The 25,695-nt window shown below is 33.2% G+C and overlaps 1 protein-coding gene and 1 long non-coding RNA gene across 2 annotated transcripts in view; both read right to left on the bottom strand.

The window, feature by feature from the left end:
• Positions 1-121: 121 nt before the first annotated feature.
• LOC127701115 (uncharacterized) overlaps positions 122-25,695 on the bottom strand; it is a 37,230-nt gene continuing 11,656 nt past the window's right edge. Inside the window, exon 2 of the long non-coding RNA XR_007981822.1 lies at positions 122-785. This is a non-coding gene — a long non-coding RNA (uncharacterized LOC127701115). The remainder of the gene's footprint in view (positions 786-25,695) is intronic.
• Positions 9,620-15,066, bottom strand: LOC127701104 (uncharacterized). Its single transcript, XM_052204912.1, has 2 exons — positions 14,468-15,066; positions 9,620-10,611 (listed from the first exon to the last, which is right to left on the bottom strand). Exons 1-2 carry the CDS (start codon positions 14,820-14,822, stop codon positions 10,568-10,570), a joined length of 399 nt encoding a protein of 132 aa, XP_052060872.1. The 5' UTR covers positions 14,823-15,066; the 3' UTR covers positions 9,620-10,567.

Genomic DNA, 25,695 nt, shown 5'->3' with positions numbered 1-25,695 from the left:
TATTTGAAGAATAATTCTTTTTAATTTCTGAAATCTGAAATGAGAAAAAATTGACCCCCCCACAATTTCTTTTTACCCCCCCCCCCCCCCCCCTTCCCCCCCCTCAAATCTTTCCCTCAAGATATGGTCATAATCTCAATTCAAATTTCCAATGGAATTTGCAACCATAATTACCCATTTAAATTTACCATAGTGCTAACTTAATTTATTTTATAATAGAATTTAAAATACGGTGTCAAATCTTTCATATGGATTTTTTTGTAAAATGCAGATATTTTTACTGGTCTTCCTTTATAAATATGCATTTCTTTAAACATAATTTAAAAGCAGTGTAAGGGAAGTAATCAAAGTGTTATATGTGGATTACCTCCCTTACACTGTTTTAAATTGTCTTAATTGTTCATTAACCATTACTTTATAAATAGTTTAAAAGCAGTGTAAGGGAGGTAATTCAAATGATGCATTTGATTTATCTCCCTTACACTGCTTTAAATTATGTTTTGTATTAAAGTATTTGTCCATATAAAAATGCTTGTTTTTTGCCCCTTTTATGGCCCCTAATTCCTAAAATTTTGAGGCAATTACCCCATAAATCAATCCCAGCATTCCCTTTGTGATATGGAACCTTGTGGTACAATGTCAGAGAGATCCATACACTAACACACAAGTTATGTCTGGAAGTTACAAAAATGCTTATTTTTGGTCCCTTTTTGGCCCCTAATTCCTTAACTGTTGGTACCATAACCACCAAAATCAATCCCAACCTTCATTTTGTGGTATTGAACCTTATGTTAAAATTTCATAGAGATCCATTCACTTAAACTAAAGTTAGAGTGCGAAAACCAGTGTGTCTTCGGACGACGACGACGCCAACGTCATACCAATATACGATCGCAAAAATGTTTTTGCGGTCGTATAAAAACTGCAAAATTTCCGTAAAATTACCCAACAAGCAACCCAACAATGGGTTATCAGATTCAACTGAAAATTTCAGGGCTGATAGAACTTTATCTAATGAACACTTTAACCCCGTGTCAGATTTGCTCTAAATGCTTTGGTTTTTGAGATATAAGCCAAAAACTGCATTTTACCCCCATGTTTTATTTTTAGCCATGGCGGCCATGTTATTTGAAGAAACAGTAAATAAAACAAAAACTTTATTCTAAATACCCTAAGCATCATTCAGCTTAAGTTTGGTTGGAATTGGTTCAGTTGTTTTAGAGGAGATGTTTGAAATAGTTTACACCAGACGGATGACGACAGACGATGAAGGACGGGAAGTGATGGCAAAAGCTCACTGTTCCTTTGGAACGATGAGCTAAAAATAGCATTCAAATATGTGAACAATTTGCTAAAAATATCAGTAAATCAATAACTGCTGTGACCTTGACCCCCCCAAATCATTATTCCATGAGGCATTATCAAAGCAGAATAGTGAATGATGTATATAGAATTTAAAAGATTTAAACAGGAAACCAAAATTTTGCCTGAATTTCAGTAAATTAATAGCTGCTGTGACCTAGATCCTTTACCCTATTGACCTAAAAATCAAAATGAGATCTTCCTCACTACTTTAAAGCATTATCACATCAATTCTGTTAAAGATGTTGTTTATGACTAATTGAACTATTAGAGTATCATTTTTATCATAAATAGGCTATAAAGTACAAAGACTGTAATTGATAATGTGTTGCCAAAATGTACTTTGGTTCTAAGAAAGCAATGTAGAAACTTAGCATAAGTAAATATTTGGTTGTGAGTAAATGTAGAAATATAGCATAAGTAGATATTTGATTGTGAGCAAATGTAGAAATATAGCATAAGTAAATATTTGATCGTGAGCAAATGTGGAAATATAGCATAAGCAGATATTTGATTGTGAGCAAATGTAGAAATATAGCATAAGTAGATATTTGATTGTGAGCAAATGTAGAAGTATAGCATAAGTAGATATTTGATAGTGAGCAAATGTAGAAATATAGAATAAGTAAATATTTGATTGTAAGCAAATGTAGAAATATAGCATAAGTAGATATTTGATTGTGAGCAAATGTAGAAATATGGCATAAGTAGATATTTGATTGTGAGCAAATGTAGATATATAGCATAAGTAGATATTTGATTGTGAGCAAATGTAGATATATATAGCATAAGTAGAGATTTGATTGTGAGCAAATGTAGAAATACAGCATAAGTAATTATCTAATTGTTATAAGCAAACGTAGAAATATGACACAAGTAATTATTTTATTGTGAGCAAATGTAGAAATATGGCATAAGTAAATATTTGGTTGTGAGCAAATGTAGAAATATAGCATAAGTAGAAATTTGATAAAAGTGTTATAGAAATACAATAGCTAACAATATAAAATAGTAAAACAATTAATTGCAAATCTAATAAAATGCTTCGCTAGGCGCAGCTTGATACGATCGCAGAAGTCGAACCCTGAACAGTTGGGGCAAGTATGGACACAACATTCAAGCTTGACACAGCACTGAATTTGGATTGTGATTAAATATTTGACACAGCATAGTTTTCTGACACAGAATGAATGATGAATGTGTTCTATGAACTTAAAAAATTTTAATTTACCTATTCAAACCATATCATTATTATTTGCTTTTATATATAAATCAGAAATAACCAATTTAAAATGAAAAATTTTTAAGAAAAAAAAGGAACCCCCCCTCCCCATTTTTTGAACCCCCTTATGATTCATCATCCCCAAACTCAATCCCAGCCTTCCGTTTGTGGTATGGTACCTTTCAGTACAATGCCAGAGAGATCCATACACTTGAACACAAGTAATTGTCTGGAAACTAGAAAAATGCTTGTTTTTTGGCCCCTTTTTGGCCCCAAATTCCTACACGTTTAAGGCAATTACCCCCAAACTCAAACCCAACTTTCCCTTTGTGATATGGAACCTTGTAGTACAATTTCATAAAGCTCCATACACTTACACACAAGTTATTGTCATGAAACTAGAAAAATGCTTTTTTTTGCCCCTTTTTTTGCCCCTAATTCCGAAAATTTTGAAGCAATTACCCCCAAAATCAATGCCAGCATTCCCTTTGTGATATGGAACCTTGTGGTACAATGTCAGAGAGATCCATACATTAACACACAATTTTTGTCTGGAAGTTACAAAAATGCTTATTTTTGGCCCCTTTTTGGCCCCTAATTCCTTAACTGTTAGTACCATAACCCCCAAAATCAATCCCAACCTTCCTTTTGTGGTATTGAACCTTATGGTAAAATTTTATAGAGATCCATTCACTTAAACTAAAGTTAGAGTGCGAAAACTAATGTGTCTTCGGACGACGACGACGAGGACGCCAATGTCATATCCAATATAGGACCGGTCGTATAAAAACTACTATACAACACAAACAATTACTTGCAAATCTAAAAACTGCTATACAACACATTATATATAAGCAAATACCGGTAAGTGTATTTTTAACAATACATTTACACTCATTTATTTATTTATTTGATTAAACACAGGATTAGGCTTTACATTGAGGCTTTTTGATAAAGAACAGCATATTGAGCAAAAGATACTATGAGCAAAATAAATTGTAAAATTAATCAGAAAAAAAACATACAAAATAATAATATGATACTGTACATTTATAAAAGGTTTTCTTTTTTTGTTTTGGAAAATAACAACCTTCACAAAACAAGCATTCTGGGAGTATTGCATGGCAATACATAGTCCCCTACCGGTTAAGAATTCATTGTACTGGAACAAAATGCTTACTTTATCTACAACTTGTCATGATGTAAACTTCATAACAAATATCAAGTCAGTATATTCAAGCATGACTAAAAAAAGTGTGGAAAACTGATTATTTGAGTGAATTTTGTAAGTCCAAGGACCATAACTGTGCACAAAATCATCACTTGATCTGTAACTTGTCATGATAAACTGTATACCAATCATTAAATTGATAACTTCAAGCATGACAAAGAAAAAGTGCGGAAAACTTATGATTTTAGCAAATTTTCTAACTCCAAGGACCATAATAAACTCTGCACAAAATCATCAGACAGGAACATAATTCGAACTTGATCTGTAACTTGTCATGATAAAACTATATACCAAATTTCAAATCAATATCTTCAAGCATGAAGTAAAAAAAGTGTGGAAAACCGATTTGCCGGACTGACGGATGGACAGACAGACAGACAAACAGACAGACAGACAGACGGAGTGCAAACCTAAAGTCCCCTTCGACTTCATCGGTAGGGGACTAATTACATTTATTTCTCTTTTTATTTTGGATTTGATTCCATAAAGATAATCAACCAGTTATAATAAACAATGAAACAGGGATGATTTTGCAAGTCTAGCATATCCTCCCCATCCAAGTGTTATTAAACATGCCCTCCTCTCATTTGTCCATATCACAGCCCTTGCTCATAGAATATTCAAGTCAGGAGACTGGTTATAAGATCTAGAGGGATATAATCAAATTTTTTAGAAATATTTTTGGAATTTGAAACATTTCATGTACCGGTATTAACTTTTTTAACATTTAGAACATTTCTTTCTTGTCAGATTTCAATAGGCAATACTTTCATTTCCTGGGCTCGTTTGTGACATGTGAAAAGGTGCTAGTAATCTGTTTAACTAAGTCTCATAACGCCTGTTTAAAAGAAGGGGGAAAATCAAAAGGTTGCTTACCTTTGCTTTTTAGTGTAAAGTTTAAGAAAGATTGATGTAACAATCCTTGAATTATTGTATAAAATGTGATATTGTGATTTAAACCTAAAAGTTGAAAATCCCCGAACTCTGCCATAACAAAACAGATGATTTTCAAAAAGAAATACGAACTCACTTTTATCAATTCCAGAAACTAGGAGAATACCCTTTAGCATAAAAAACTGCCTAGATTTTATCATAAAAAGTCCTATTATTTGGAATGAAAATACAGAATTAACCAATCCATCCAAAAGTGGTGTTAAGTAAATTGATTTAGGCATACTAGATTTTTTTTGTATCTCAAATATCTTTCTGTACGCAACATCAACACAATAACAAAGGGTACATGCTAAAATATATAATAAATAAGAATTGGTAAAAGAACAAGCTAAAATAAAATATTTTCAAAATTGAATCTGTATATTTAAGAATGCATGCAGTTTCAGAAAGAATCTTAAGAAGCAACATGCAGATATGAAGTGATTATGTCATACATTGCAATTATGGAGAAGATTTTATATTGCAATGGCATATAAAGTACAGGGAAAAAACTCTTGTGCAATGCATCACATACATTCTTACAGAATTTCACTGCAAAACAAATATAGTTTTAAGGTGCAACATTTCTTATACTTTGCCAAAATGAAGTTTTATTTTTCTGTATATGCTTTAAAAAAAAAAAAATAATAATAAAATTGGGTCACCTTGATATACTTTAAGCAACAAGTCGTCCAAAATTGCAAAATTTGCATAGAAAATAAGAAAATAAAGGAAATAAAATGCTTTGCTGGGCGCAACTTTATACGACCCCAGAGGTCGAACCCTGAACAGTTGGGGCATGTATGGACACAACATTCAAGCTTGATACAGCACTGAATTTGGATTGTGATTAAATATTTGACACAGCATAGGTTTCTGACACAGAATGAATGTGGTCTAAGAACTTAAAAACTTTTAATTTACCTATTCAAACCATATCATTATTATTTGCTTTTATATATAAATCAGAAATAACCAATTTAAAATGGAAAATTTTAAAGAAAAAAAAGGAACCCCCCCCCCCAAATATTTCGAACCCCCTTATGATTCATCACCCCCAAACTCAATCCCAGCCTTCCCTTTGTGGTATGGTACCTTTCAGCACAATTTCAGAGAGATCCATACAATTGAACACAAGTTATTGTCTGGAAACTAGATAAATGCTTGTTTTTTGGCCCCTTTTTGGCCCCAAATTCCTAAACGTTTCGGGCAATTACCCCCAAACTCAATTACAGCTTTCCCTTTGTGATATGGAACCTTGTAGTACAATTTCAGAAATATCCAAACACTTACACACAAGTTATAGTCATGAAACTAGAAAAATGCTTGTTTTTTGCCCCTTTTGTGGCCCCTAATTCCTCAAATTTTGAGGCAAATACCCCAAAAATCAGTCCCAGCATTCCCTTTGTGATATGGAACCTTGTGGTACAATTTCAGAGAGATCCATACACTTGAACACAAGTTATTGTCTGGAAACAGGAAAAATGCTTATTTTTGGCCCCTTTTTGGCCCTTTATTCCTAAACGTTTCGGGCAATTACCCCCAAACTCAATTCCAGCTTTCCCTTTGTGATATGGAACCTTGTAGTACAATTTCAGAAAGATCCATACACTTTCACAGAAGTTATTGTCATGAAGCTAGAAAAATGCTTGTTTTTTGCCCCTTTTTTGGCCCCTAATTCCTAATATTTTGAGGCAATTACCTCCAAAATCAATCCCAGCATTCCCTTTGTGATATGAAACCTTGTGGTACAATGTCAGAGAGATCCATAAACTAAAACACAAGTTATGTCTGGAAGTTACAAAAATGCTTATTTTTGGCCCCTAATTCCTTAACTGTTGGTACCATAACCCCCAAAATCAATCCCAACCTTCCTTTTGTAGTATTGAACCTTATGGTCAAATTTCATAGAGATCCATTCACTTAAACTAAAGTTAGAGTGCGAAAACCAATGTGTCTTCGGACGACGCAGGACGACGCCGGACGACGACGACGACGACGCCAACATCATACCAATATACGACCGCAAAAATGTTTGCGGTCGTATAAAAATGCTTGTTTTTTGCCCCTTTTTTGGCCCCTAATTCCTAAAATTTTGAGGAAATAACCCCCAAAATCAATCCCAGCATTCCCTTTGTGATATGGAACCTTGTGATACAATGTCATAGAGATCCATCATTAACACAGAAGTAATGTCTGGAAGTTACAATAAAATGCTCCGCTGGGCGCAGCTTGATACGACCGCAGAGGTGGAACCCTGAACAGTTGGGGCAAGTTTGGACACAACATTCAAGCTTGATACAGCTCTGAATTTGGATTGTGATTAAATATTTGACACAGCATAGGTTTCTGACATAGAATGAATGTGGTCTAAGAACTTAATAATTTTTAATTTACCTATGATGGTCCAAAATCCAAAATCTAAATACATGGTTAGATTCAGCACATCAAAGAATCCAAAGAATTCAATTTTTGATGAAATCAACAAAATTTAATTTTGGACCCTTTTGACCTCAATATGAACCAATTTGATAGCGGGGCCTACACATAAAATATCTAAATACATGGTTAGGTTCAGCATATCAAAGAACCCCATATATTCAATTTTTGTTGAAATCAAACAAAGTTTTATTTTGGTCCCCAATTTGGACCAACTTGTAAACTAGGCCAAAAATCAAAAATCTAAATACATGTTTATATTCAGCATATCAAAGGACCCCATATATTCAATTTTTGTTAAAATCAAACTAAGTTTAATTTTTGACCCTTTGAACCTTAATGTAGACCAATTTGAAAACTGGACCCAAAATTAAAAATCTAAATACACGGTTAGATTCGGCATAACAAATAAATAAATGTGGTCAAAGATTTTACAAATCTAATGCGCCATACTGTGCAATTGAAGATTACTTTTGAAATTTGAAAAAAAAAATAATATTTGAAGAATAATTCTTTTTAATTTCTGAAATCTGAAATGAGAAATAATTGACCCCCCCCTCCCTTCCCCCCAAAAAAATGCTTTCCCTCAAGTTATGGTCATAATCGCAATTCAAATTTCCAATTACCGATTTAAATTTACCATAGTGCTAACTTAATCTATTTTATAATAGAATTTAAAATATGGTGTCAAATCTTTCATATGGATTTTTTTGTAAAAAAAAAAAAGATGCAACATTTGCAGATATTTTTAATGGTCTTCATTTATAAATATGCATTTCTTTAAACATAATTTAAAAGCAGTGTAAGGGAAGTAATCAAAACGTTGTATTTAGATTACCTCCCTTACACTGTTTTAAATTGTCTTAATTGTTCATTAACCATTACTTTATACAGAATTTAAAAGCAGTGTAAGGGAGATAATTCAAATATTGTATTGTAATATCTCCCTTACACTGCTTAAAATTATGTTTTGTATAAAGTATTTGTCCATTAACCAGGAAAACCTTGTTTTTCCCCCTTTTTTGCCCCGAATTCCTAAACGGTTTGAGCCACAACCCCCTATAGCAAATCCTAACCATCCCTTTGTGGTATGAAAACTTGTGGTATAATTTCAGAGCGATCCATACACCGTTCCACAAGTTATTGTCTGGAAACTAGAAAATGCTTATTTTTGGCCCCTTATTCCTAAACTGTTGGTACCATAACCCCCAAAATCAATCCCAACCTTCCTTTTGTGGTATTGAACCGTATGGTAAAATTTCATAGAGTACCATTCACTTAAACTAAAGTTAGAGTGCGAAAACCAATGTGTCTTCGGACGACAACGACGATGACGACGACGTCGACACCGAAAACGACGCCAACGTCATACCAATATAAAACCCCAGAATTTTTTTGCGGTCATATAAAAATGCTTATTTGTGGCCCCTTTTTGGCCCCTAATTCCTTAACTGTTGGTACCATAACCCTCAAAATTAATCCCAACCTTCCTTTTGTGGTATTGAACTTTATGGTAAAATTTCATAGAGATCCATTCACTTAAACTAAAGTTAGAGTGCGAAAACCAATGTGTCTTCGGACGACGACGACGACGGACAACGACGCCAACTTCATACCAATATACGACTGCAAAAATTGTATGCGGTCGTATAGAAATGGTGTCACCGACCTTGTTTTCTTGCTACAAGTAACAATGAAAATTTCTCTATCATTCCTTTATAACAGTTTTACTTTTGAGTTATCTCTCTTTTAATTGCTTAGTTGACAATTTGATTCGAACAAAAACAAATATTTGGTATTTGATAAAACAGTTTAAATAATTCAATAAATCACTTATTCTTCTTCAGAAATTGTACAATCAACAGGTCATTACAGATGAAGGGGACTAAATCTAGTTATGTTATCATATATGCTATAGAGTGTGCATGATTGTTTTAATCCCTGAACTAAAAGTACAAATGATTGTCCAACTGAACTGGTTCCAAACATACAACCAGCAATGTTAATAGTGTACCCGGACTGAACCAAAGTAAAGTATTATAATTTTTAATCTAAGGAAATAAAAAAAAAATTATTTCATTCCAAAAATAGATATTATAAGGCAATTAAATACAATGGTTATCATAAAGGTACCTATATATATCACAAAAAATTACAAATATGTAAAATAAATTGCTTCGCTGAGCGCAGCTGTATACAACCGCAGATGTCCAACCCTGAAGAGTTGGGGCCAAAATGGACACAATATTCATGCTTGATACAGGTCTGAATTTGGATTGTAATTAAATTTTTGATACATAATAGGTTTCTGACACAGAATAACTGTAGTCAAAGAACTTCAAATTGGTTATATGATTTGAATTTATATACAATTTTTTGCTTTTGTGCAATACACTATGCGAATTGACCCCCCCCCCCCCCCCTCCACAAAAAAAAAATTTACCCTGTTTTTTTGCGTTTGTGCAATACACTATGCTGTTGAATATTAACCCCCAAAAAAAATATTTGAAGAAATTCTAAAATGAGAAAAATTGTCCCCCCCAATTTTTTTCACCTCCCCCCTTTCCCTTATTCCAAAAAATAATTCTTTCCCTCAAGTTATGGTCAGTATCTCAGACAATCACCATTTCTTAATACATAATTTACAAGCAGTGTTTTTCCCCTTTTTTTGCCCCTAATTCCATAATGGTTGGAGCGATAACCCCCCCAAAGTCAATCCTAACCATCCCTTTGTAGTATGGAAACTTGTATAATTTCAGAGAGATTCATACACTTTAACACAAGTTATTGTCTGGAAACTACAAAAATGCTTATTTGGGCCCTTTTTTGACCACTTATTCCTAAACAGTTGGAACCATAACCCCCACAATCAATCCCAACCTTCCTTTAGTGGTTATATACCTTGTGTTAAAATTTTATTGATTTCTATTTACTTATACTAAAGTTATTATCCGGAAACCATCTGTCTTCGGACGACGCTGAAGCGACAACGTGATACCAATATATGACGAAAAAAAATTTTATTTTTGCGTTTGTATAAAAAATACTGGTCAACCTTTTTTTCATGTTATTAAGCTAAGACTTAAAAATAGTTTTTAACACTAACAAAATAGTTTTTAAATTCAGCTATCCATGTTAATTCATAATATTTGGAGAAAAAATTATATCCTCAAAGGGTGCTAATAATGGCTAAGAATCTACTAGTTGAGCCTTCTCATTCATATGCAAATCTATCTCCATAAAATAAATAATTTACAATATAAAGCTTGGTACATGCAGGAACATATATATTGATATATAGATATACTGTTCCCAGGTACATGTATTGCAAAGAGTTATACTGGCAAGACAGGTTCTTGAAAATGCACTACCATAATTTCTCATTCTTCTTCAGCATTTCTATTTGGATTTATTCCTGCAAAATCTACAAAATAAAACAATATTAATCAACCTATGTTTTATTTTTCTGTTGACCTATTCAGTGTATGACTCTTTCTTTAATCACTATTGCTGTTTAAAGTTTTGATTGCTGTGTTTATGAGCTTTGGTCCTTGCTTGGAAGTTGTTTAAAGCAATGCAGTGAAAAGAAACGATAAATTTGTAGTGAAGCGTTTAATTTTAAAATTTATCAGCTTATATTTGATGTTGAATAAAAATTACATATTAATTTGGATTAGGTAAAATTATTAACTTCAATAACAAACATGGTGGAACGTAAACAAACCGCAGAAAATCAGATTATTTCTCTTATTTTATGCTTTTCGTACTCCACACCCCTGTATAGCAGGTTCAATTTTTTGAGAATAAAACTGGACTATACAAGCCTTTATTCGGTAAAGACAAAAAATAACCCTGTTGTTTTATGATTGATCGATTTAATATTGTTTGTTTTATATAAAGTGGCAAATTCCTTTTTCTTTCTGTTACTCTCTATATTCTATTGTTAACAAAATATTCTAGGATGATGGGTAATAAAACAATTTGAAACTAAACAACCCATTAATGATAATGATATTTAATACAGACTACTTTCATTTGGCCCAGTGGTTTCAGAGATGATTTTGGAAAAAAGTTTACAGATCAAAACAGCCAGGACCAGGTTGTTCATCTCTCAGTTAAATATAACCCTTGGTTAAATATAACCCAGGATTAAATCTTTTAACAGAGGGTTACATAACCAAGGGCTAAAATTCCGTTGTTCGACTTCTTTTTAACCCTTGGTTACGTAACCCACGGTTCAATCTTCATTGAATGTTCTTTTTTTATATCAAAATAAGAATTATGAACACTTTTTCCGTGTCCTAGAAAAACTGTTTGGTCAATAAATAATATTTCTTATAAAAAACAATACGCTTTTCAGCGACTCAGTTCATTAAATAGAACAACAACAACGCGGACGTGACAGAGAGCACCTTTTGTTTAGAAAGACGCTTTGATAGTAAATTATTTGATTATCTAGATAAAAACATTATCTTACTAAAAATTGTTTAATTTTGCTGCATAAATTTGTTTATTAACATAGAAGATGACAGGGTAAAAAAAATGTCGATTTAAAAATGTATGATAGAAAGATGTAAATCATGATGCAAAAAAGGGGGAAGGACTGTAAAACATTATTAATCAGTTTTGATCAGTTTTTGATAACAAATGGTCGTAGAAAAAGAAGAATATGTTGTATCAAACGTTTAGTGACCTTTCCAATCTAGTAATAAACAGAGAATCGTACTTTTAGACAAAACTATTCCTTGGTTAAAATTTTAACAGAGGTCCGAAGCAAGGTTAAATCTGAATCATTTAACCAAGGATTTAACAAAGGGTTAAATTTAACCACAGGATGAACAACAGAAAATAACCTATGGTTAAATTTTAACCAAGGGTTATGATATTTAACCCTTGGTTAAAATTAAACCAAGAGATGAACAACCGGGTCCTGATGGTAAGTAAGATCAACAGCTGCCAGATTTTCTAAAATTTACAGAGAAGAAAGATTTTGTCTTGCTGAATTGTTTTGCAGTTAAAACTTTTAACCTTCTTCTTTAGCGTTCAACAGCCAGATGGTGAGTAAGATCAACATTTAACTTCATATTTTATCAGGAGGGTAGTAATGTTTATATTGGATGATCATATATACAGATACAAAATTTAAAACCATTCTAAATATTTTTTTTCCATCAGGACGCTATATTTAGCTTCACATGTTAATGTATCTATTTTTTCTATAGCTTCAAACTCGAACTGAGGAACCATCAATGTTTAGATGTAAACTGACCTTTTTATGGAAGAATATATAAAATAATATACATTCCTCCACATCTGCAAGCAAGGAAACTAGAGTCTATCTAACCTGGTGAAATAATGACAATCTGCGAATGAAGACCTTTAATATAAATAGTTGCACATACTGGTTTTATTTGTGATGCTAATGAGCATTGCAATTTACACTTTTGAACTAGCTATACTGTACTTTTAAAATAACCACCAAAAAACTGCCAAAAAAAATTACTGACTTTTTATTGGTACTTAAGCTGTCAGATTTTCTAAAATTTACAGAGGAGAAAGATTTTGTCTTGCTGAATTGTTTTGCAGTTTAAACTTTTAACCTAGCTTCTTAAGCGTTCAATATAACAGCAAATAAAATTATCTGCAGGGCCCAGATAGAAACAACCGCAGAGGTCGAACCCTGAACAATATGGACACATCATTCAAGCTTGATATAACTCTGAATTTTGATCATGACTAAATATTTGACACAGCACAGGTTTCTGACACAAAATGAATGTGTTCTAAGAACTTAAAAATTTGAAATCGAACTTTTACTGAATATGATTCAATATCCAAAATCTAAATTCATGGTAAGATTCAGTATGTCAAAGATGATGAGGAATTCATAATTTTTGATGAAACCAAACAAAGTTTAATTTTTGACCCTTTGGACCTCAATGCGATAACCGGCCCCAAATTCAAAATCTAACTACATAGTTAGATCCAGTATATCACAGAACACCAAGAATTAACTTTTTGTTAAAATGAAACTACCTGTTAGTTTAATTTTAGACCCCAAATTCCTTATTGGTTTAAGCCATAACCTCCAAAATCAATCTCAACATTCCCATTTGTGGTATGGATCCGTGTGGTACAATTTTATAGAGATCCACTTATTCATAATGTCTTCGGTATGGTATATGATTATTTTTACAATAACATTTTTCAACATAGCTCCTATAAAATTCAAGCTTACTGCCTAAACAAAGCAAAATAAAAATTTCAGGAACAATAATACTACAAAATATTTTCCTGGAAAATGGAATTTACCATATGTTGATAATTTTTTCAATTTACAGTTTTAACCTAGCTCCTATTGTGTTCCAAAAAAAAAAATCAGCATTTCAGGAGCAATGGCTCAAAATATTTTTTGTCCTATTTTTAGGGAAGATAGAACTTGTATTGCTGACCATTTCCCTCCTTGTAAACTGTCTACAATTACTAAAGTTCTTAAGATGTGAGCCAAGAGCTGCAGTTTGTTTTTTTTTTGCTTTTTTTTGTCTTTCAATTTATTATTCCAGACATAGCTGATATAGATGAGAAGGGACAGGGGAATAATATACGATGCACAGACAAGACAACACCATGGCCTTCTACTATAAATGTAGCTCAGGCATAAAAATTTGAAAAAGAAAAAAAAACAGAAAACCTAAAAAAAAACTCGATTATGTTTGCAATTATTTCACTAGAATACCTTTTCAAGTTTGAAAGATGAAAGGGTAGAGTTAACAAATTGAAACAAAAATGTTAAAACTGCAAAGGAAGTTGTATCCTTCCAAGCAGAAATTATTGACAATTTTAAAACACTTTTACTCATATTGTTATTCCTTCAAAATCATATTCTTTTGGTATTTCCAAGCAAGTATTGCTCATCTGATGTGTGATTATTTGAGTATTTTTTATTAATTCTTTTTTTAATTGACATCTCCCTATACAGAGATATTCAACCAAAATATACTCCTCAAAAATCGCATGCTATTTCTATAGCTAGATGATGAAAAACTCAAAATTTTGTGCTAGCATCAACAATTTGTAACCATATATTGGATAATTTTTATATGTGTCTAATTTATCCCATACGAACATTTCACTGTAGCAATGAAATAACTGCCAAATATATATAAGGCTGAAATATCAAACAGAACCAGACCCAAAAATTGCAAAATACTTGGTGATAGATTATTGTTTGAATTCCTAGGTAAATGTTTACATATAAATAAACAAATGCAGTTCATTACCTCCAGAAAATGAAAAATCTGCATGTAAATTTGGTACATCAGATGAAGAAATTTTTTCACTGGCTTTCACATTTGTGTTCTCCAATAAAATTTCCGTTTTTGACTTCGTATCATTCAATTCACTACCAATTGCCCTTAAGCTTGTAGATTGGTCTTCTGACTTTCTTCTATCACAATGTTCCGGTATAGCAACATCATCAGGTGATTGAGGCATTTGGCCTGTACCATTACATTCTTTACAACTATTCACAGCATTGTGACCGGACTGAACAGATGTACTTTCATTATTTACACCTGGCTTTGTGTTTGCAATTTTCGCAACTGTTTTTGAATTTTTCAAGCCATCTGAATGCATCTCTTGTTGTTTTTGTTTGGTTTGATTTAAAGTTTCTCTAAATCTGCCATTTTCAGTTTCTCCACTTATTTCATTTGACTGATAACATTGTTTAGATATTTGTCCGTTTGAATCATAAGTATCACTTAAATTCAATGCCTCCTCTTGAAGTAAACTATTGTTTTCTTGGCTTATATTTTGAGAGTCATTACCACAATCAGGTGAATGTTCAGATTTTAACTGAATACCTTCAGGATGTTCTTCATTTCTAATTGAAAAAGAAGACGTATTGCAATATATTTGCTTCTCTTCAAAACTGACCAGTGAGTCACAGTTAAGAAATCTTTATAGGGAAATTTTTTTATCAACCTGAATCAGAGACAATGTTTTTTTTTATTATTAAATTCCACACATAATCATATCCAAGTTAGGTTCAAATTTGTCAATTATCTCAGAACAAGAGGCTGTCAGAGAGACAGCAAACCGGATTTTCCTGCAGAGGACGAACCCTGAACAGTTGAGCAAGTATGGACACTACATTTAAACTTAAAACAGCTCTGAATTTGGATTGTGATTGAATATTTGACATATCATAGGTTTGTGACACAAAATGAATGTAGTCAAATAACTGATATATTTGAAATTGGACATTTAAATACCTATTATGGTCCAATATCCAAAATCTAAGTACATATTAGAATCAGCATATCAAAGAACCCCAAGAATTCAATTTTTGATGAAATCAGACACAAGTTTAATCTAGGACCCTTTGGACCTCAATGTGGACCAATTTGATAAAGGAGCCCACAATCCAAAATCTCTCAATACATGGTTAGATTCAGCATTTCAAAGAACCCCATAAATTCAAATTTTGTTGAATCAAACAAAGTTTAATTTTGGACCCTGATTTGGACCAACTTGAAAACTGGGCCTAAAAATGTAATATTTAAATAGAGTTTAGATTCAGCATTTAAAAGAACCCTATATATATATTTAATTTATGTTGAAATGAAACACAGATTAATTTTATCCATAATATTTTCTGTGCAAATGGAAATAACTCAAACTGGATAAATAGTTCTCTAAAATAAGATATGATGCAATTTTTCAAATTATAATCAATAATATAATAACAACAACCAGTTATGACTAAGTTCTCTAAAATTAGATATGATTTAACACTCAAACATTGTTAGAATCAGCATATCAAAGAACCAAAGAATTCAATATTTGATGAAATTAAACAAAAGTTTAATTTAGGACCCTTTGGACCTCAATGTGGTATTATCTTATTAATAATGAAAAGCTCAACCGTTTACAAGTTCTTAAACAAGAGGGGGGTGGGGTCACCCAAGGGGACTCACCTTATATTTCATTTGATTTTTTGTTTCGGGATGGGGATCTTGACCATTTACAAGTTTTCAAAAAGAAGGGGGGTGGGTGTTACCCCAGGGGAGTATCCCTCAATTTCATTTGATTTGTTTTATTGTCCTATTCAAAAATATATATGGTTTAGGGGTGCGGATCTCAACCGTTTACAAGTTATCAAAAAGAAGCGGGGTGGGGTTAATTCCCTGGACCTCCCCTATATTTCATTTGATTTGTTTTATTGTCCCATACAAGAATATATATGGTTTAGGGGTTAGGATCTCAACCGTTTACAAGTTTTCAAACAGGAGGGGTTGGGGGTGACCCAAGGGGACTCGCCTTATATTTTATTTGATTTGTTTTATTGTCCTATACAAGAAAATAAATGGTTTCAGGGTTGGGATCTTGACCATTAACAAGTTTTCAAAAAAAAAGGGGGTGGGGGTTTCCCCAGGGGACTTCCCCTCAATTTCATTTGATTTGTTTTATTGTCCCATTCAAGAATATATATGGTTTAGGGTTGGGGATCTCAACCGTTTACAAGTTATCAAAAAGAAGGGGGTGGCGGTTACCCCCAGGGGACTCAACTTTTATTTCATTTGATTTGATTTATTGTCCCATACAATAATATATATGGTTTAGGGGTGGGGATCTCGACCGTTTACAAGTACTCAAACAGGAGGGGGTTAGGGTGACCCCAGGGGACTCGCCTTTTACTTCATTTGATTAGTTTTATTGTCCCATACAGGAATATATATGGTTTCAGGGTGGGGATCTTGACCATTTACAAGTTTTCAAAAAGAAGGGGGTGGGGATTACCCCAGGGGACTTCCCCTCAATTTCATTTGATTTGATTTAATGTCCCATTCAAGAATATATATGGTTCAGGGTTGGGGATCTCGACCGTTTACAAGTTATCAATAAAATGCTCCGCAGGGCGCAGCTTGATACGACCGCAGAGGTCGAACCCTGAACAGTTGGGGCAAGTATTGACACAACATTCAAACTTGATGCAGCTTTGCATTTGGATTGTGATTAAATATTTGACACAGCATAGGTTTCTGACACAGAATGAATGTGGTCTAAGAACTTAAAAATTTTAAATTGGACATTCACCTATTATGGTCCAATATCCAAAATCTAAATACATGGTTAGATTCAGCATATCAAAGAACCCCAAGAATTCAATTTTTGATGAAATCAAACAAAGTTTAATTTTGGACCCTTTTGACCTCAATGTGGACAAAGTTGATAACGGGGCCCAAAAATCAAAAATCTTAATACATGGTTAGATTCAGCATATCAAAGAACCCCATATATTCAATTTTTGTTGAAATCAAACAAAGTTTAATTTTGGACCCCGATTTGGACCAACTTGAAAACTGGGCCCATAATCAAAAATCTAAATACATGTTTAGATTCAGCATATCAAAGAACCCTAAGAATTCAATGTTTGTTAAAATCAAACTATGTTTAATTTTGGACCCTTTGGACCTTAATGTAGACCAATTTGAAAACGGAACCAAAAATTAAGAATCTAAATACACGGTTAGATTCGGCATATCAAAGAACCCCAATAATTCAATTTTTGATGAAATCGAACAAAGTTTAATTTTGGACCCTTTGGACCTCAATGTGGACCAATTTAAAAACGGGGCCCAAAATCCAAAAACTAAATACACGGTTAGATTCAGCATATTAAAGAATCCCAAGAATTCAAGAATAAAACCCCATTAAAATTGGTCAAGAAATAAGCAATTTATACGAAGTATCTTCTTTTGCACAATACTGTGCAATTAAATATTTCTTGCTATTGCGCAATACTGTACAATTGATAATTTCTTGCTATTGCGCAATATTGTGCTATTAGATATTTCTTGCTATTGCGCAATACTGTGCAATTGAAGATTTCTTGCTATTGCGCAATACTGTGCAATCGAAGATTTCATGCTATTGTGCAATACTGTGCAATTGAAAATTTCTTGCTATTGCACAATACTTATTATATAATAATTTACACATCCTGTTTGGTGTGTATCTCCTACCATATCATTATTATTTGCTTTTAAATATAAATCAGTTGGTGTGTATCTCCTACCATATCATTATTATTTGCTTTTATACCTATTACTGTCAGAACAGTAGATGTCTCCTTAGAACACTGACAAGTCTCATATACCATACCACATAGAAACAGTAGAAGTCTCCTAATAAAACCTAACGAGTCTCATATACCATACCACAAAGAACAGTAGATGTGTCCTTATAGACAATAACTAGTCTCATATACCATACCACATTGAACAGTAGACGTCTCCTTATAGACAATAACTAGTCTCATGTATCATACCACATTTATCTATACTAATATAGATACTAAGAGTAGAAAAGGAAATGTTCTACTTGAATGAAACCCTTATCCTGCCATACTGGATACTTGATATCATACGCAAAACTTTATAATAACTATTCTAGTTTTATTACCAAACTAATATACTAAGACACCATTGTATACACAGTATACTAGTATCATATTCACAATCAGTTCTAAATCTATTATACTGAATACATATGAAAATAATAATAAATGTATCATTTGGCTTTCTAGGGGGCTACTCATTAAAACGTACAATAATACTAATTAAAATAACCAAATCAAAAACACTACCTACTCAACATAATTTTAAATTAATTAAAAAATAAATTGCCTAAATTATGCAATTTTAAGAACCTGCAGTAGAGCCCTGACAGGTGAAAAATTTATTTTAGAACCTGACTGGTAGAACCCAGACAGGTATAAATTTGAAAAATGAGAATACCTGCGGTAGATCCCAACAGGTACTTTTAGAACCTGAGTGGTAGAGCCCAGACAAGTCTGAATTTTGAAAACTGAGAATTCCTGCGGTAGATCCCAACAGGTACAAAAACTAACTTAATTATCACCCTGAAATAAAACAAAGCCTTAATAATTTATAAGATGTATTAATGAATTGGGGGAAAATAATTTCCCTGAAATTAGTAGGACAAATTGAACGAAAAACATAAAACTAAAACAAACAAAACACATATTGTTATGAGTAGCCCCTTTTAAATAAACATATAAAAATTAATTGACATTAAAATCATGACTATTTAATTTTTCAAGGTGCAGCTGGGGAAACGGTGGGTGGGCTGAATTAATTTTCCACAAGTAAAAAATATGACTGCTAACAGTGCAATGCTCAAACGACAACTGACCATCATATCAAAATTATATACAGATGTTCTCTGATTACACCCATGCTGTCATCATGCTGTTTCCTATCTATGATCTAACACCTATCCCTTAATCTCTTAATTAAAACAAAACTGCCTAGCTGTCAAGCTGACAAGCTGACCTTATCATTAAGAAAATAAAACCAGGGAAAGTACATACCCTAGGAATTTATCAAAATATGTATAAACTCTAATTTAATTTTTTAAATTTCCATTTATACTTATTACTGTCAGAACAGTAGATGTCTCCTTAGAACACTGACAAGTCTCATATACCATACCACATAGAAACAGTAGAAGTCTCCTAATAAAACCTAACGAGTCTCATATACCATACCACAAAGAACAGTAGATGTGTCCTTATAGACAATAACTAGTCTCATATACCATACCACATTGAACAGTAGACGTCTCCTTATAGACAATAACTAGTCTCATGTATCATACCACATGTATCTATACTAATATAGATACTAAGAGTAGAAAAGGAAATGTTCTACTTGAATGAAACCCTTATCCTGCCATACTGGATACTTGATATCATACGCAAAACTTTATAATAACTATTCTAATCTTATTACCAAACTAATATACTAAGACACCATTGTATAAACAGTATACTAGTATCATATTCACAATCAGTTCTAAATCTATTATACTGAATACATATGAAAATAATAATAAATGTATTATTTGGCTTTCTAGGGGGCTACTCATTAAAACGTACAATAATACTAATTAAAATAACCAAATCAAAAACACTACCTACTCAACATAATTTTAAATTAATTAAAAAATAAATTATGCAATTTTAAGAACCTGCAGTAGAGCCCTGACAGGTGAAAAATTTATTTTAGAACCTGACTGGTAGAAGCCAGACAGGTATAAATTTGAAAAATGAGAATAACTGCGGTAGATCCCAACAGGTACTTTTAGAACCTGAGTGGTAGAGCCCAGACAAGTATGAATTTTGAAAACTGAGAATTCCTGTGGTAGATCCCAACAGGTACTTTTAGAACCTGAGTGGTAGAGCCCAGACAAGTATGAATTTTGAAAACTGAGAATTCCTGCGGTAGATCCCAACAGGTACTTTTAGAACCTGAGTGGTAGAGCCCAGACAAGTATGAATTTTGAAAAATGAGAATTCCTGCGGTAGATCCCAACAGGTTCTATTAGAACCTGACTGGTAGAGCCCAGACGGGTATAAATTTGAAAAAAGAGAATTCCTGCGGTAAATCCCAACAGGTACAAAAACTAACTTAATAATCACCCTGAAATAAAACAAAGCCTTAATAATTTATAAGATGTATTAATGAATTCGGGGAAAATAATTTCCCTGAAATAAAGAAGGCTAAATTGAGCGAGTAGCATGAGTGAAAGCCCCCAAGAAATGATACATGTACATATATATAAATTCAATATACCATTAGAAAGAAAAAAGTACTTGAATATAATTTCATGTATGAAAATGAAAACAAACAAAAAAAAAGAAATAACTACAATACTAAAATAATTAACAAAATGTAGTTCTTATAACTCCTTTGATATAAGTTAGGAACGACACATTCTGCTTTATGCTTTACAAACAGTTTTTGGGTCAGTTGGAATGTAACGTATATAACAATCAGATGACCATCTACCTAATGTGTGGATAATATGATCCTCAACCCCTGCCGCTGCTGCTGATGTTGCAGCACTAATTCGAAAAGAATGACCACAAAATTTTCTATCATTATACCCTTATCTGAACAGCAAATCTCGAAGCAGAGATATAAATGTATCTCTAGACAAAGGAGCGTTATTATACTCATCACTAACAAATAAATAGGAATCTGGTCTAGCTCCATAATTTTTTCGTACTGTATATATCTTCTCATCAAATCAACTGGGTTGAAAATATCATTTTCAAAAATAGTAATGTTAATACCTTCTCGAAATGGTCACCTTTGGAGGAATTCAGATGTAATGTGAAATTTTGAAAAATTTATGTCTAAATTAATCTTTTGAATTAAAAGTGTGTCCTGACTTGCAATTTACTACTATACGTAAATTCACCACATCGGAGAAATCCAAAAAAAAAAAGCTAGATTAAATGCACTCTGCAACATTAAGTCAACAAATGGAGAAAAAACTCCTTGCTTAAACATACAGCACAATTGTTTCAAAATTTGAGATGTTATAGGTAATCTCTTTTGTTTCTCTCTCAGGATGCCCTATTCTTAAGTAATTATGCCTAATTCCTGCTAAATACAATTTAATTGTAGCATGGGGTAGATTAAGAGAATTCTTGCAATAGGTTACCAGATAAATTAAACAATCTTTATCTATTATTGGCACACTATTTATATGATTCGGATTAGTCATAGCCATAAATGTTTTAAAACATAGAAAACCAGAATTATAAGTATGCCTAGAAACTTGTGGTAGAACCCACAGGTGAAACAACAATAACCTGTGGTAGAACCCAGACAGGTTAAAAATACTTGAATACTGTACGTAGTAAAACCCTGATAAGTGAGACATATAACAACATGTGGTAGAATCCAGATAGGTGAAAATGCAATAACATTTGGTAGAACCAAGAAAGGTAAAAATTCTTGAGACTGCATAAATAGAGCAGGTCTGCCAGCCTTGCTATGTACAATGTACGTAATGTGGTACAATGTTTACTGGATTGATTGATTGATTGTTGGTTGCTTAACGTCCCAATGTTCACTGGATATATGAATGTTGAATCCTGCACAGCTGAATCTGCCAGATATCATAACCTTGAGTTCACTTGTACTGACAAGTCGTCTAGCACTCCTCAGGCGGATTTATAGTTACAATTTCACCTACTATCATTCCTTGAGAACCATAAACAGCATTCCAGCTGGGACTATTATACATGTGCTATAATAGTCCCAAATACTGTTGAAATATAAAAGTATCATGTCTTAAACATTTGGTCCAACCTAAACAGGTGGAAATAATATATGAACCTGTGATAAATCCAGACAGGAAATTCTGGAAAATGTGGTATAACCCTGACAGTTGAAAACATGCAATATCCAGAACCCAGACAGGTAAAAAAATCTTGAAACCTATGGAAGCTAGAACCCTGATAGGTGAGCATTAAAAAACATACATGTGTAAGACACCTGTGGTTGGTCGAAGACAGGTGTTTTTGATGAGAATTCCTCAGGTAGATTTTTACAAATACTCAGGCTAGACGGTAAGGCACTCACCCCTGCATGATTGATTGATTGATTATTGTTTGCTTAACTCCAGTGGCAATTCTGCATGAAAGCCTGATTATTAATCCACCAATTCAACTACTTAGAAATCCATAGTACGGATGGTCAATCAAATATTCTGATAAACTGTTAATTTTGTAAAGTGGAAACTGAAAAGTCAAAACTGACATGGGGATCTAAAAAGTCTTTAAGTTGCCAGATCTGATACTCTGGGGCCCATATAGTTCTCGTTTTTTTTTTTTTGTCAGTATCTACATATGTTTTAGATTTCCCCTATACAAATCGAACAAACATGACTATTGCAGCATCTCATAGTTGCGCATCCTCTGATACCTCTGAAAATATTATAAATTTCCCCCTAAAAGAAATATTCTGTCTCTTACACGATTAGTTATTCCTTACTCTTGTGCTTACAAGACTGTTGCAAAACCAGGAGTGGGAAATGTGTTACCACACAGGTTTGGATGAGTATTAGCGAAAAAATGATACAAAATAAAGTAGTGTTTATAGTAGACAACTCTGCTGCTGTGTTGTAAAAAGGCAAATGAGCTGCACATAAACAGTAGTAATACTCGTAGAAACCCATACCTGGGTAATAAGTGGTCTAATCTACGTGATCCCTCCAATAGAAATCACATTATTCTCCATCGGGGGAAGACAAGAGCATGTTACTATATATAATATACTAAAAACTTGAATAAACTCCCCTTCTTGATGAAGACCTAGTGAGCCTAGGCATAGATTTGTTATGTATTGCCCCAATTGAAGTTTCATTTTTTCAGACCCGGCATAATAAGGGTTGAAAAAGAAATTCGTACCTGACGTTATGTTCTCCTCAGTGGGGAGAAAGGCAGTAATTCAGCCGCATATCACCTTGTATTCCGGACACCACACACTTCCTGGTTTTTCTACCAGCTGCAGTCTTTGATAGAGTATTTCTAGTGAAGGCTGCATATCCTGATCCTTCGTATGCTTACTCCAGGTTGTAGGGATTCCTCCAATTGTTGACATAGTCACATCGTAAACTTCTGGTTGAAGTGAAAGTAGAAAAATCGGCTGCTTTATGTCCTGTCAAGTATTTTTATTCTATAAGAATTTTGATGATTACTAGCTTCCGTTCGGTGATGAAACATAACATTTCCACTGGAAGACTGCATGGGTGATGAAAGTATGGAGGCCAAGTTGATTAAATTTCTTCTGTCCATTTAATGATGAAGTGGAATTCGAAACCACGTGGTCCTCTTATGTACTAACTGATGCATTGTGGGATCGCGCACTACCATATATGGTGTAGCTTGAATTTATCTGCTAATAACGGAATAATGTCCAGCATTTCGGTTATATTATCATTATTGGTATTAACGTCTTGAAAAGCAATATTCAGAGTTCTGACTAGCACCTTCTATCATTTATCGGTACTATTATTCCTTAACTGACTCATATTTTCTGGGTCACATCAGGAACATATATACTGTTAGATATACTGTTCCCAGGTCACATTGCACTTGCACGGTTTACCTGATTATTACCGTCCCATACCGAATGAGAGGTCCAATAGCTAATGAGAAGCAAACACATTAACTAACGAAGTTGATAATGAATAGAATAATTAACAGCATCTTTAGAAGCAAGTACAATAATGAATTATCAATATCCATGTTACGAACATCAACGACAATACGAAGAAGTTTCCAAATGTCCCATGAAAACGTGTTAAAAGTCCAGTTTTGATTTACATCACAAATTAATATAACTACTTTCAAGAAAATGAAAAGTAAATTTCTTGAATTAATTTTCCACAAGTAAAAATATGACTGCTAACAGTGCAATGCTCAAACGGCAACTGACCATCATATCAAAATTATATACAGATGTTCTCTGATTACACCCATGCTGTCATCATGCTGTTTCCTATCTATGATCTAACACCTATCCCTTAATCTCTTAATTAAAACAAAACTGCCAAGCTGTCAAGCTGACAAGCTGACCTTATCATTAAAAAAATAAAACCGGGGAAAGTACATACCCTAGGAATTTATCAAAATATGTATAAACTCTAATTTAATTTTTTAAATTTCCAATTAAATATAAATCAGAAAAAACCAACTTAAAATGGAAAATTTAAAAAAAAAAAAAAAGGAAAAAAAAAAAAAATCCCTCCCCCCCAATTTTTTGAACCCCCTTATGATTCATCACCCCCAAACTCAATCCCAGCCTTCCCTTTGTGGTATGGTACCTTGCAGTACAATTTCAGAGAGATCCATATACTTGAACACAAGTTATTGTCTGGAAACTAGCAAAATGTGTTTTTTGGCCCCTCTTTGGCCCCAAATTCCTAAACGTTCAGGGCAATTACCCCCAAACTCAAACCCAGCTTTCCCTTTGTGATATGGAACCTTGTAGTACAATTTCAGAAAGATCCATACACTTACAAACAAGTTATTGTCCTGAAACTAGAAAAATGCTTGTTTTTTGCCCCTTTTTGGCCCTTAATTCCTAAAATATTGAGGCAATTACCCCCATCATCAATCACAGCCTTCCCTTTGTGGTATGGTACCTTGCAGTACAATTTCAGAGAGATCCATACACTTGAACACAAGTCATTGTCAGGAAATTTAAAAAAATGCTTATTTTTGGCCCCTTTTGGGCCCCCAATTCCTAAACGTGTCGGCAATTACCCCCAAACTCAATTCCAGCCTTCCCTTTGTGATATGGAACCTTGTAGTACAATTTCATAAAGATCCATACACTTACACACAAGTTATTGTCATGAAATTAGAAAAAATGCTTGTTTTTTGCCCCTTTTTTGGCCCCTAATTCCTAAAATTTTGAGGCAATTACCCCCAAAATCAATCCCAGCATTCCTTTTGTGATAAGGAACCTTGTGGTACAATGTCAGAGAGATCCATACACTAACACACAAGTTATGTCTGGAAGTTACAAAAATGCTTATTTTTGGCCCCTAATTCTTTTACTGTTGGTACCATAACCCCCAAAATCAATCCCAACCTTCCTTTTGTGGTAAAATTTCATAG

This window comes from Mytilus californianus, unplaced genomic scaffold (assembly GCF_021869535.1).
Source record: "Mytilus californianus isolate M0D057914Y unplaced genomic scaffold, xbMytCali1.0.p SCAF_5, whole genome shotgun sequence".
In the NCBI taxonomy this organism is placed as follows: domain Eukaryota; kingdom Metazoa; phylum Mollusca; class Bivalvia; order Mytilida; family Mytilidae; genus Mytilus; species Mytilus californianus.
Note: the sequence above shows the minus strand (reverse complement) of the source record. Positions and strands in the feature narration are given on the sequence as shown.